Source organism: Budorcas taxicolor, chromosome 21 (genome assembly GCF_023091745.1).
Source record: "Budorcas taxicolor isolate Tak-1 chromosome 21, Takin1.1, whole genome shotgun sequence".
In the NCBI taxonomy this organism is placed as follows: domain Eukaryota; kingdom Metazoa; phylum Chordata; class Mammalia; order Artiodactyla; family Bovidae; genus Budorcas; species Budorcas taxicolor.
This window is the reverse complement of record NC_068930.1, coordinates 26207950-26221938: the sequence shown is the minus strand read 5'-3', so window position 1 is coordinate 26221938 and position 13989 is coordinate 26207950. Positions and strand designations below refer to the sequence as shown.

The 13989-nt window shown below is 50.8% G+C and overlaps 1 protein-coding gene across 1 annotated transcript in view; it reads left to right on the top strand.

Annotated features, from left to right (window-relative positions):
* Window positions 1-9639: 9639 nt before the first annotated feature.
* Window positions 9640-13989, top strand: part of LOC128067000 (liprin-alpha-1-like) — a 36548-nt gene continuing 32198 nt past the window's right edge. The window contains exons 1-8 of the mRNA XM_052660128.1: window positions 9640-9756; window positions 9897-10007; window positions 10852-10953; window positions 11426-11596; window positions 12156-12171; window positions 12496-12544; window positions 13247-13349; window positions 13571-13774. Of these exons, the coding sequence (XP_052516088.1) occupies window positions 9640-9756; window positions 9897-10007; window positions 10852-10953; window positions 11426-11596; window positions 12156-12171; window positions 12496-12544; window positions 13247-13349; window positions 13571-13774 (873 nt within the window). The remainder of the gene's footprint in view (window positions 9757-9896; window positions 10008-10851; window positions 10954-11425; window positions 11597-12155; window positions 12172-12495; window positions 12545-13246; window positions 13350-13570; window positions 13775-13989) is intronic.

The window sequence follows — 13989 nt, the reverse complement described above, 5'->3', positions numbered from 1 at the left end:
AGACCTGGTCACTCTCCTGGGCCTTCTTGGCTCTTTAGGAACTTTAAAGTATGACATTTGTTATTTCTTGTCTTTGTCCAGCATTTGGCGGCGGTCCACTGCAAGGGCCCTGACCCTGTCCTCTCCCCGAGCCCCTTGGCCCTTCCCATGCCCACGCCAAGGCTCAAGGCCCCTGCAGTTCTGTGGCCTCCAGACTCCCCACCCGAGGGGCCAGTCCGGCCAGAAGCCACCGCTCTGGGGCATCCTGCTGGCGGAGGGGACCGGCATCTTATGGTTTCTTCCTGCCGGGAGCAGACTGCTGTCAGGCCAGGCACCAGGGTTTAAAACATCCTATATGTGTAAGAACGAGGACATCCCACACGTCCACCGAGTCCCACGACCCTTTCCCAATCCTGCCAGATGTTTTTCCTGGAGGGACCCTGTCGCTTACATAAACAGCTGAGCGTGTTTTCCCAGGGATGTGGCCCGGGCACTGCTTCTTGACCAGCATCGAGAGAAATCTCCATGGACTCGGAGGAATATATTTTGGGTCTTTGCATGTGGCTGAACAGAACGCATAGAAATAAACGGGAGCTGTAACAGGAAAGACGGGGTTGGCCGTATGGGGCCATCCGTGGTCATTCCCGCTGCCCCATGTGGTCAACCCCGCACCCGGGAGCCCCCAGGCTAGAGGCGTTGCTGCCTCTTGGGTCTCGGTGCCTCACGGCTTTCTATGGTAGGGGAAGCGGCTTCCAGCTTCTTTGCAAAGAGAGTCTGTGCAGGGGTGGACTTAGCGGCTTCAAGGTCGTGGAGATATGGCATAGCCCCAGCCACGGGGTTGGGCGGGGATGCTGAGAGCACCAAGATCTCCCCTCAACTGTGAAGCAAGTCACATATGGCAAAGATTTGCAGAGGAGCAATAGATGGTCTCAGAGAGGCTGAGTCACTCGCCAGAGACAACCCAGCAGCAGACCGGGACTGCGACCCCTGTCGTTTAAACCGCGGCTCCCTCCAGTGCCCATCTGACCTGCCCCTTGAGGGCAGCGGGAAGATCTGGGCTTCCCCGGCCTGAGCGCCCATGCCTGCCTCCCCTCGTCTGTGCTGGGATGTGTCCATTCCCAAACCCATGCGCTACGTCCCCTGGCCCTGGGCTGTCATGTCAGGCTCCAGGTTCCCTGCAGGAGAGCCCCACGCCCACCAGCACACCTTGGGGCCCTGCTCACCTGTTCCCTGTGCCCAAATGTCCTGATCCTAACTGTCTTCTTGAGGCAGCCTTAGGACTGAAGTCCTGGAGCCCTGCTTCTTCGAAGCTCCCTGCACCAAGCCCAGGGAGGCTCTGCCCGGCGGCCTCATGACCAGGATGGTGGTTTGAGTGGTGGCCCCGAAAGCCATCCATCCTTCCACAGCCTGCAAATGTGACCTTATTCCTATGAATGGTCTCGGCAGATGGAAATAATTTACTGACCTCTGCACCAAATCACCCGGGATGCATGTGGACCCTAAATCCAATGGCAGGTGTGCTTGGAAGAGAAGAGGGAGTGATCTGAAGCGCAGAGCCACCCAGGGGAGAAGGTTTGGCACATGGACGCAGAGATCGGGGTGATGTGGCCACAAGCCCAGGGAGGCCTGGGGTCCCCCAAGAGCTGGACCAGGCCAGAGGGACCCTCCCCTGGAGCCTCTGGAGGGAGCTGAGCCCTGCCCGCACCTTGATCACAGGTTTCTGACTCCAGAACTGGGGGCGAATGAGTTTGTGTTAAAGCTGTCCAGTCTGTGGCCAGTGGCTGCAGCCACCCCTGGACACTGAGAGTGAACTTGCCGGCTCCAAGGTGAGAACAGTGGCAGGACCGGCCCCTGCCCCCCACACACAGACACACAACCTTGTCGTGAGGTTAAATGAGTTAATACGCACAGATGCCTGAATCAGGGACTGACACTTGGACCTCCGCCCCCTTCACCTCTTCCTCCTCGTCGTCATCACTGTCATTGTTAGGGGCCCTCATCCACTCATTCAGTGGACCCACAGTGCTCCTGCACAGCCCTGATGTGAGCAGCAAGGCCAACGAGCTGGGAGGCTCCGCACAGGACTCACCCTGCCTGCTGGGGCCACATGGACAAGGCCTGTGCCGTGACACGGAGGCCCCGGGAGAGGCTGGATCCTCTGGTCGTGGGAGTCACGGGGGCCTCAGCATCAGAAGTGGAGGGGTGAGCCGGGTTCATCCAGGGGGGTGCAGCCCTTCATTCAAAGTGGGGGAAGAACGCCATGTGTCACCCTGTGTCCGGGAGGCTGCCCTTGCCCTGGTGGGCTGCGGGCACAGCCTTGGTGACCAGGAGTCTGCATCTCAGTAGGGGCCGAGGCTGGCGCTGAGTGAATCTCCAGTGAGGTTTTTTCCTTAAAAACCACGCCAAGTGACTTTGGCTCCATTGCTTTTTGCCAGATACCCAGAATGACCCCAAGAACTTTGTACACTCCAAGGGTAGTGACTGGGTGTGGAGCCCAGCACAGACCCGAGTCAGTCCTGCCCTGCGTCCCACACTATCCCCCTTCCATGGCCTGGCTTTCTTCTGCCAGGACCTTCAGAATGGTGGAAAGGCAAGTGTGGCTTCAAGCTGGGCGCCCCAGCGTGGGCTCCTAGCCCCTGGGGGTCCCCTTGGGACACCTGGGGGACCAGAGTCCCCACTGCCGTCGGGCAGCTCTGTCTCGGGAACGTCGAGTTTCTTTGCTTTTCTGTGTGATGCAGCACCCAGGGGTGATTGGGAAGTCTGCTGGTGTTACACGCTCCTGCCTTAAACGGGGAAACATTCTTGCTGCATTGACGCTGCTCACTCAATGCTGGGAATCTGTTAAACACAAATGGCAAGGGGAACAGAGGAAAACAGAAAAAGAAAAATGGAGAGTGGCTTGGTTGCTTCAGGTCTCACATGTGATTAAGAGAGTGTACAGCCTGCACATGAACCCGAGTTCCCACACCTGCCAGCTATAAGGTGCCAGGCCCTGATTTTAGAACCCTAGCTTCACTAAGCAGTCAGTGACAGAGACAGTTTTTGTGTATTTCAGGTCTACACTGTGATGACTTGATGCCCATAGACATCATGGAATGATTGCTCAACATACGCATCACCTCACACAGTGAACTCTGTGTGTGTGTGTGTGTGTGTATCTTTAATGTTCCTATAATCCATGGAGAAGGCAATGGCAACCGACTCCAGTACTCTTGCCGGGAAACTCCCATGGACGGAGGAGCCTGGTGGGCTGCACTCCATGGGATGGCTAAGAGTGTGACAGGACTGATCGACTTCCCTTTCACTTTTCACTTTCATGCATTGGAGATGGAAATGGCATCCCACTCCAGTGTTCTTGCCTGGAGAATCCCAGGGACAGGGGAGCCTGGTGGGCTGCCGTCTGTGGGGTCACACAGAGTCGGACACGACTGAAGTGACTTAGCAGCAGTAGCAGTATGCCAGTCTTCGAAAACAAGGTGGAGAGTGTTCCTTGTTTACCCTGAGAGTTCCTGTGAGATTGCTGTTTTCTTCCCTAGATTTTTGGAAGCATTGATTGACAAAACCAGTTGGTTTCATTGTGGGGAGGCTTTTAATTTCAGATTTAGTTTTTTTCATGCAAATAACATTTTCTGATTTTGTATGTCTTCCTGGGTATGTTTAGGTAAGGCATTTCCCCTTTGCTAGGCCCGTAGACTCTCCTATGAGTAAGGGAACTGTGGTTCACACTATCTTTCTTTTCTGTAAGATGTGTTGTGCCCCGTTTTAAAGATCCTTGATACTGGTGATTTGTGCTCTGTCTCTTTCTCTAACCAGTCTCCCTAGGGGTTTATCAGGTTTATCGGGCCTTTCAAAGAGCCGACGTCTGGCTTGTTTAAACAATTCCCTGTTTGCCCTGTGTTCCCTCATTTCCTGCTCCTTTTCTCCCATCCACCTTGTGCTCCACTCGCTGTGCTTTCTGTCTGGATTTTTGGGAGGAGGCTCAGCTGATTTCGGCCTTCCTTCTTTTCCAGTATATGTGTTAAAGGCTTTAGGTTAGCATCTAAACACAGTTGGCTGGGTCCCACAAGTTTGAATAAGCCAAATTTTCATTATCTTGTATGTAAAAGTATTTTCTAATTTACATTGTGCTTTTTAAAATTCTTATTCATGAAAGTCTACAAGAAGTCTGTGATTTATCTTCCCAATGTTTGGGGAGGTTTTTCTGGCGACCCTTTTCTGATCTCTGTTAATTCCATGAAGAGCCCCGTCTCGGTCTTTAGGGGCTACTGTTATGAAAACCGTAGACCAGCTGATAAACAACAGAAAGTTGCTTCTTATAGTACCGGAGCCTGGGAAGTCCCAAGATCACCAGCAGGTGCCGCGTCTGGTGAGGCCTGTTTCCTGGTTCCTAGACTGCCTGCTTCTTCTCCCTGTCCTGGCAGCACGGCAGCCCATTCCCTCCTGACCTGAGCCCTCCCAGAGTCCCTGCCTCCTGGTATCATCACCACGTGCAGGGTGAAGTTTGAGGGCACATAAGCCATCAGCCCATTGCAATCCGTAAGTATACCCTGCATTATCTCAGTCCTCTGAAATAATGTGAGCTTTCCTAAGGGCTCAATATATATTCATTTTGTTATATGTTCCTTGGGCTCTTGAAAATAATATCTATCAGTGGGAATGCAGTGTTACGTGCGTATCAGTTAGATCAGAGTTGTCAATCATAATTCAGATTTCGGTAGCCACGTTGAGTAAAGCAGAAGTAGGTGAAGTTACCTGTAATGTATTTTATTTTAACATTCCCAAAATATTGTCATTTCAGTGTGTAATCAACCTGATAAAACGTAATGAAATATTTTACATTCGTTTTCTCATGCTAAGTCTTTAAAATCCAGTGTGTGTTTCAGGCTTGCAGCACATCTCATTGTAGAGCCAGCCGCATTTCAGGTACTTCGTGGCTGCAGGTGACGACGTCCCAGGGAGCCCAGTTCCCCGAGAGATGTGTCTTTAACGTCTCCCACTGCCATTGTGAACTTGGCTGTGACTGCTCTTCTATTTCTGTCCGTTTGTATGTATTGATGTTTTGAGGTTATGTTATCAGGGACATTCAGATTTAGAATCCTCATCGTCTTGGCAGACTGGACTTGCGTGAGCAGGAGATGCTCCTCTTTATCGCTAGTGATGCTTCTTACCTTAGGCTCTCTCTGACAGTGATGTTGCCGCGTCAGGTTTCTGCCCTTGTTCGCCTGGGCATCTTTGACTCTCACCTGTCTGTGGTCTTCCATCTTAACATGTGCCTCTGGGAACAGTGTGTGGCTCTAATCTTAATCAGGGTGACGCTTTTATCTTTTAATGAGGACATTTGCTCTGTTTATAACTTTGATGTTTCCGTCTGTAGATACCGTGTTGCTGTGTGTTTTCTGTTTGTCCCACCTGTTCCGTGTTCTTTTCTCTTGCCTTCTTTTAGAAGGATGAGGTGTTTCTCTAGTTCTGTGCTCCTCTGCCAGGTTGGTGGGTGCACATTCGCAGACACAGCCTGTGTTTTACATTGAAGTCTAACTTAGTACTTTTACTGCCTCCCTGACACGACTGTTTCCTCCTTGTCACTGTTATCCTTTAAAATTTTAGATATATTGTCGGCGTTATCATCACTGTAGCATTAATATTTACCCTGACAGTTACCTCATTGTTGGTCTTTACTTGTTTTTTATATTTCAGTCAGAGACGACTTTTCTTTCTCCCAAAGCACTGCCTTAATATTTTTTTAGTCATCTCTGTGGTTGATGAATTGTCTCATTTCCATTTGCCCTACAAGTCTTTATTTTGCTTGCACTTTCGAAGAGTGTTTTTGTTGGGTATCGAATTCCAGGTTGGTGGTTATTTGTTTTTCAGCATTTTACAGATGCCAGTCCATTATCTTCTGACTTCCTTTTTCTTGAAAAGTCAGCTCTCAGTGTTGCTGTGCCATTAAAAGCCACAGCTTTTTTCCTCTGAGAGCTTGAACATTTTCTTCTTGCCTTAGGCACCTGCAGAGCTGCTGAAACCAATGTGTGGTTTTCATTTTTGAGTCAATGCTCTGATTCTTGAACCAACTCTTGCCACTGTCCCTGTCAGTCAGTTCAGTTGCTGAATGTCTGACCCACTGCGACCCCATGGACTGCAGCCCGCCAGGCTTCTCGGTCCATCACCGATTCCCGGAGCTTGCTCAAACTCATGTCCATCGAGTCGGTGATGCCATCCAAGCATCTCATCCTCTGTCTTCCCCTTCTCCTCCTGCCTTCAGTCTTCCCCAGCATCAGGTTCTTTTCCAAAGAGGCAGTTCTTCGCATCAGGCGGCCAAAGTATTGGAGCTTCAGCATCAGTCTTTCCAATGAATATTCAGGACTGATTTGCTTTAGGATTGACTGGTTGGATCTCCTTGCAGTCCACGGGGCTCTCAAGAGTCATTTCCAACACCACAGGTCAGAAGCATCGATTCCTTGGCGTTCAGCCTTCTTCGTGCGCCAGCTCTCACATCCATACATGACTACTGGAAAAACCATAGCTTTGACTGAATGAACCTTTGTCAGCAAAGGAATGTCTCTGCTTTTTAATGTGCTGTCTAGGTTTGTCATAGCTTTCCTTCCAAGGAGCAAGCGTCTTTTCATTTCACCGTCTGCAGTAATTTTGGAGCCCAAGAAAATAAAGACTGTCACTGTTTCCGTTGTTTCCCCATTTATTTGCCATGAAGTGATGGGGCCGGCTGCCATGATCTTCATTGTTTGAATGTTGAGTTTTATGCCAGCCTTTTCACTCTCCTCTTTCACTTTCATTAAGAGGCTCTTTAGTTTCAGGCCCTGGAGGCATTTCTTATTCCCCTGACTGTCTTTTCTCCACCATGAGGGGCCCCATTTATAGTTTTTCACAATGTAGTTGAACAACGGGTTCCTTCGCTATATTCTATACTTTTTTCCCTCATATATATATATTTTAACCGATCTATTCCTCAGTTCACTGATCCTCTCTTCAGCTACATCCAACTTGATGTGAAGCCCAGAGCCTGAGTTCTTCAATTCAGTCACTGTTATTTGAAAGTTCTAGAATCGGTTTTGAGTCTCAGAAAGTTTTCCTTGTGTCAAGTATATTTTTGAACTGGTGAAGTTTGCATCTGATTCCTCTAGCATACCTCTGATATGCTGATACACATCAGATACCTCTGGACCTGTTTCCGTTCTTTTTCTCTTGGTCTTATTTGTTGTTACACCCGTATTTGCTTTTTTGGTTGCATGGTGGACATTATCTATGGAAACCCCTAGAGTTTCTGGTGATGCTGTCTTCTCCAGAGGTTCCTCTGATGCAGACCTCTAGTGAGGACAGTGCTGTCTGTTCACTCAGGGTCTGAGTGACTTGAGGCTGGGGTGTCTTTGTAAGCTGAGTCTCAGCAGCCTTCACCCACCTTCCCCCGCTGACCCCAGGGAGGAGCCCTCCAGCATCTCCATCTGGAAGCCTGGGGTGCCTCCCATGGCCCCCTCCCTTCTCGGCCGGTCCTGAAGCCCACCGTCTGTCTCCCGAGCACCACAAGGTGATTGATACTCAGCGCTCAGCCGGTTTGGGCAGAGTGCTGGGTATGTTTTCTGTGCCTCCCTTTTCTTGGGGAGCTTAGTCTCTACCATCCGGACTAACTTGTCAGGCCTGTGGTTGGATTTTTGTCTTCCCAGCCCAAGGAAGTGTCCAGAGCTGTTAGCCAGTCCCCTCTGCTTGACTTTTTCCCTGCCTTTTCTTCCCAGAGTCAGCTTTGTTCTGATGCCCCGAGGGAAGGAGCGGCCCTCTCAGTCTCCAGCTCCCTCACTGGGCTTTTGTTTGAAATCTTGGATTGTGGCTGCCTAAGGACCTCTTTTGAAATGTATTTAGCTTCTCTAGCTCTTGGTAGGCTGACCCACAAGCTGCTTGCATCTATAACTGGTAGTGGGGAAGCCCCAGGTGTCTTCTCTCATCTGAAGCCACATGTAAAATTCACAGTAATTATATTGATCATCTTTGGTACTGGGGTAAACAAGAACCAGGGGCCCTTGCTCATTACCCACGGTTATGTTTCTGATCAGAATCCCCTGCTTGCCTGGGCTGTTTCAGTGCCCCTTGAACTTGGGAAGAAGGTGGGGCAAGCGGCCCATGCGGCCTGGGGACAGAGGAGCCAGTCTGCCCTCTTCCCTTGCCCCTGCCGGCCCAGGGCAGGCCTTGTGATGACAGGTGGCTGGTAGTGGAGGAGAAGGCTGAGGAGGAAGGGGCTGCGTGAACTGTATTCTGTGATGTGGTCAGGTGCGGGTTTTCTTTTTCTGTGTGAAAAAATGACTGCTTTGACTCTTCTCTCCAGTTTCACTTGAAGGTTTAAGATGAAGATTTTATCCTTAAAGTTGAGCACAGTGATTTTACAGTCTTTTTGAAAGCAACAGTTGAGGTTTTCGAAAGACATCTCAGAGAACTCTCGCAGATAAAGCGAAAAAAAGAGAATGTGTTCAGGGTGAACTGCGGGCAGGACCCCAAACCGTACTCTGTATCTTGCAGAGTCTGTAACTGCTGAGATGGGTGGATATGGGGCCTCAAGCCCCCGGGGGACGGAGGTCCTCAAGTGACAGCAGAGGCCCCGGCTGAGCCAGGAGCCGTATGGCCTGTGCCCTGGCAAGTGGAGAGCCGCGAGGCTGGGAGTGGGGCCAGGAGAGGGGGTGGGAGACTCGGGCGTGGAGGGAGGGGCAGCACCTGGCGGGGTCTGGGAGGCGCTGGCTGTCACGGCTCAAGGCAGGGACACCCCTGAACCTCCACCGTGCAGCCCCCACGGGGCAGAGTTGTCTGGCAGCCCAGGGTCAAAGTGAAGAGGGCGAGTTCGCAGCAGATTGACCGAAGCCCTGTACCCACTGTGAATTCATTTTAAGTGCCTGGAGCGAGGTTGGTCAAGCCCTTGCTGAGCTCGAGTGAGGGAGTCAGTCAGGGAGGACGGAGCTCAGGGTGAGCGAGGGGCAGCTAGTGCAGTGAGTCCTTGTCACCCGGGTGGGTTCTGGGGACACCCTTGAGTTCAGTGGTGCCCTTTCAGTAGCCTCCCTGGAGGCTTGTTTGGGGGCTAGAGGAAGCAGAAGCCCACTTAGAAGACGTGCTCATTCCTAGTGGTGGTGGTTTCTGAAGCAGTTGCTACTATTTGGTTTGACTGTGAACCAGTATCCTTGCAGGGTCATGTTTGGTGGTGGGCCTGAGCTGTGGGCACAGCCTTCCTTCTCCTGCACCCCACACTCATCTGTCATCTTTTGGGCAGCCCCTCCCCCCTCTCTGCACCCTTGATGGTGGGCCTGAGCCCAGCCCCCCTGTTACCATGGAGCCCCTTATGACCCAGTGGGTTCCAGGTGCCAGGCTCCTGGGAGACGTGCTGGAGGCAGAGCCTTCGTGCCATTTCTTCTAGAGACAGCAGTGCTGATGGTCGTAGTGTGAGAGCGGTGGTCCTAGTGTGAGAGCAGTGTGTCTGAGAGTGGTGTGTGAGAGTGTCGTGTGTGAGAGTAGTGTGTGAGAGTGGTGTGTGAGAGCGGTGTGTGTGAGAGCGGTGGTCGTAGTGTGAATAGTGGTGGTCGTAGTGTGAGATCGGTGGTGATAGCTCGGGTGCTGAGATATCGAACCGTGAAATAGCAGTTGCCCCTGAGTGGGGGGCTGCCCCCATCCGCGAGGATGGGTCGCAGGAGGGCCCGCCTGTGGGCGCTTTTCCAGTGCTGCATCCCCAAGGCAAAGGCCAAGACAAGGAAGAACTTGGCCTCGGCCCAAGTCCTGGAAGCAGAGCGGCCTGAGGTGAGAGCAGCCGGGGGCTGGGCCCGTCGGATTGGCCTTCACGCGGGGAAGCGTTGGAGCTGTGTTTCATTTTGTTAGCGTGGCTGTGGGCCCTGCCGGCCAGGGCGTTTTGGCCTTCTGGGCAAGATCGACCCCAGCAGGTTGACCTTGTAAGTGGTTGTGCAGGGGCTGCGTGGAGGACGGGCGGGGGCCCCACAAGAAGGGAAACACTGTCTGGAGGAGTCACTGGGGCACGTGGATTGAGCTATAGAGTCAGTCCTTGAAGCAGAAAGGCTAAGCCCCTTAACCTCTCCCATCTTACAAAGCACAGAACAGTGTGTCCAGTATCTTAATGACGGGTACCTGCTGCTTATGTGTATAACATACACCCTCATAGCTTCACATGTCTACTACATGCCTCTTAACAAGTGTTGGGCAGTGTTCTAGGCGCTGAATACTCAGTATGTAGTAGGGGAATATGTAGCCCAGGATTTTTTTATTTGTGTAAAGAAAACTAGAAGAATGAAAGACTCCGTGTGGTTCAGTTTGAGCAAGTTCACCACGTGGACGGCACCGCGTGCATGAAAATTGTGATAAAATACATAAAACATGAATTTAACATTTTCTCCAGTTTATTGAATGACTGGGTGACTTCAATGGAGTCAGGCTAACAGATGGCCTTGGGGTGCCATCAGCCTTTTTCCCAGAGGAACACTCCAAAGCCTGATGGCCTTGTAGATCTTACCTTTCTTCCTCACTCTTCCCAGCGGTTCTAGGTCACTTGTCTGTGTGTCGTTTAAGAATCTCTTTATCCACTTTGTTGTTAGGTTTATGTTTAGGGAAGTTTCTCAGACGTCCCTGGGTCTTGAGAAGACAGGCTTGGATTCCGGGTTCTCCCCTGCCGCATGCCTGCCAGGTCGAGGTGGAGGCTGAAGGCCGGTCTGAGTTGTGGTGGTCTGTGTGGTCTTGGGGTCAGTGGCCCCCCTCTTCTCTGGAGGGGTAGGGAGACCCTTTGCGTGGAGCCTGGAAAGACTTGACAGGGTCAGTCTTCAGAGTCTCGCTCTCTTTTTAATTTGTGTTTGTATTTAGTTACTTACTCATTTCACTGTTTTCTAGGAGTTGGCAACATCTACAGAAGAAGTCAATATATGCCGGGAACAGCTTCTTGCAAGAGAAGAAGAAATAGCTCTGCTGAAAGCAGAGAGGAATAACATCATGGTCAGTAGGGGAATTCTCACATGTTGACATTTGCCCCTCGGGGGCCACCGCTGGGCTCCGTGTTGCTGTCTTTAAACTCTGTCTGGTTTTCAAGTCATTTTTCACATCTTCCCACTGAGCAGACCAGGGTGGATCAGTTTGGGGTTCTCATACTTTGCTTCAAATTTATGATGAGAGCTACTATAATTTTCGTACATTTGAGGGGGGAGTTCTCTTAACCTACAATTTTGTCCATGCTACAGTTTGTGTGGGGTCTTAGTTCCCTGACCAGGGAGTAAAACCCATGACCCCTGCAGAAGTGTGGAGTCTTAACTACTGGGCCACTGGGGAAGTCCACTCTAACTTTAGACTGAAGTGGCGGGATTCCGACTTGCCTTAGCATGTTTCCGGCTGTAGCATGAGGCTGAGAGGGGTTATCGGGCCCTGAATTCAAGCATGAGGTTGACGGTGCTCCTTTGGCCCTGCCCTGCAGCTGCTGCTGGAGCACCTGGAGTTCCTGGTTTCCCGGTATACACCGTCCCTCCAGACGACGGCGGGCAAGTGGCAGGCGCAGTCCCCAGCCGGCATGACCAGCGAGCTAGAGGTGATCAAGTCACTGAAATCACTCTTTGAGCACCACAAGGCCCTGGACAAGAAGGTACCAGCCACCCGGCCATCCTGGATTTGTACACTTGCAGCCTTGTTAGGTGGATGATGCATGTATTTATGTAACTAGTTGACTTTTGAGCTTCTTGAATTCTTGTAAATACTTTTTTTCTGTAAGAAGTCAGAGTTTTATGTGGTTAAAAAGTGTTGCCTACATGCATGCTCAGTCATGTCCGAGTCTTTGCGACCCTGTGGACTGTAGCCCTCCATGCTCCTCTTTTCCTGGGACTTCCCAGGCAAGAATACTGGAGTGGGTGGCCATCTTCTACTCCAGGGGATCTTCCCGACCAAAGGATTGAACCTGACCTCTTGTACTGCCAGGTGGATTCTTTATCATAGGTCCACCTGGGAAGCCACCAGTTAAAAAGTATTAGTTGGTATAAATGTCTCAAGACTTATTATATTCTGTATATCAATTTGCAATTAAAAACTAAATAATATAATTATTTTAGGGTAATATTTCTTTCCCTCTCAAACTTAGAATTTAAAGCTGTTAATAAGCAGATTTTTTGATGTTAAGATCAATGAGATACATTAAATGTATTCTGTTACAGTAGCCGCGTATTAGGGTGAGTATACAATGGCAACCCACTCCAGTACTCCTGCCTGGAAAATCCCATGGGTGGAGGAGCCTGGTAGGCTTCCGTCCGTGGGGTCGCGAAGAGTCAGACACTGCTGAGCGACTTCACTTTCACTTTTCCTTTTCATGCACTGGAGAAGGAAATGGCAACCCACTCCAGTGTTCTTGCTGGAGAATCCCAGGGACAGGGAAGCCTGGTGGGCTGCCGTCTATGGGGTCGCACAGAGTCGGACACGATTGGAGCGACTTAGCAGCAGCAGCAGCAGCATACACTAAGAAGTGCACTCACGTATATACACACATCAACACACGAGGAGCACTTGAAAGGTGTAGTTTGTTAGAAGAATTAGGTGCCACACATAACAAGGTAAGTTGGATCATTCATCGTGCAATTTCAGTTAGTTCAGTTCAGCTCAGTCACTCAGTCGTGTCCGACTCTATGCGACCCCATGAATCGCAGCACGCCAGGCCTCCCTGTGCATCACCATCTCCCGGCGTTCACTCAAACTCACGTCCATCGAGTCGGTGATGCCATCCAGCCATCTCATCCTCGGTCGTCCCCTTCTCCTCCTGCCCCCAATCCCTCCCAGCATCAGTCTTTTCCAATGAGTCAAGTCTTCCCATGAGGTGGCCAAAGTACTGGAGTTTCAGCTTTCGCATCATTCCTTCCAAAGAAATCCCAGGCCTCATCTCCTTCAGAATGGACTGGTTGGATCTCCTTGCAGTCCAAGGGTTTGTCATTTGTATCCTTTCATTTTAAGAAAGTATGAAGGCTGTAGTGGTGGACATCAGATGTTCTTTATCTTTCTGATTGAGGACCAGCCCACCTGGGTTATTTTAATGACTAGTAAACTAGACTTGTGGCTCAGAGCTGCAGGATCTCTTAAGCACCCCTTTTGTCCAGGAGGAGACAAATTCTGACTCGAATCACCTGGTTCTATTCGAGATGGATAGCATCACCATGTATTTTCTTTTTATGCTGTATTTTCAGTTTTGAGTTGAGTTTTTCCAAATGGAGTTTTGCTGTCTTTACTTATTTCTTTATTCTGATTCAATGTTTTGGTTTTCACTGATGATTCTTAAAGAGAAGAATAACCTGAAAAAGATACTAATGGATGGGGTGCTTGATGTAAATCACAAGCAAGAAAACATGCCAAGCGCCAATGGAAAGGCATGTCCTCGGTCTCACTCTCTGTCTGGTTCTCGTCTTACTATCCAGTCTGTGCGGGGCTGTGGAGACCTTTCACCAATGCATCATGTAGGTCTGAGTGGCCGTAAGGGACGTGTGAGCTCCAGAGCGCAGAAGGCAGTTTTGACTTCACCGATTTCCCGGAAGTGCTGCGTTCCCTCCCTCCCAAAACCAGGCTGTCTAAGGTTTCCTTTCCCCCTTAGAGAACCCGCGACGAAGACCTGGCTCCGGTGATCGAGCTCAAGGAAATCATCAAGAAGAAGTCACGGGAGCAGAGAGAGATGAAGGACCGCCTGGCAGCCCTCTCTGCCCACGTAACAGAGCTGGAGAAGGACCTGGACACGGCCAGGAAGGACCTCCTCAAGTCCAAGGAAGTAAACGTGAAACTACAGCAGGACGTCCGTGAAGTGAGTGACAGTGGACGTGTCTGTTGTCCTGAGGCGGAATGTGGGTCCCTTGTTCTCCCCGTGATCTCAGCCTTGGCATGGCTGCGTGAGCAAGAGCAGAGCACTGGCGAGACCGCCACTGGCTGCCTTCCCGCCTCTGCGTCGAGGTCTCTGGGCTAGAAGAGGCCTGGTCCAGGCGGCCCGTTGGCAGTGGACCAACATGGCTGTGCTGCACC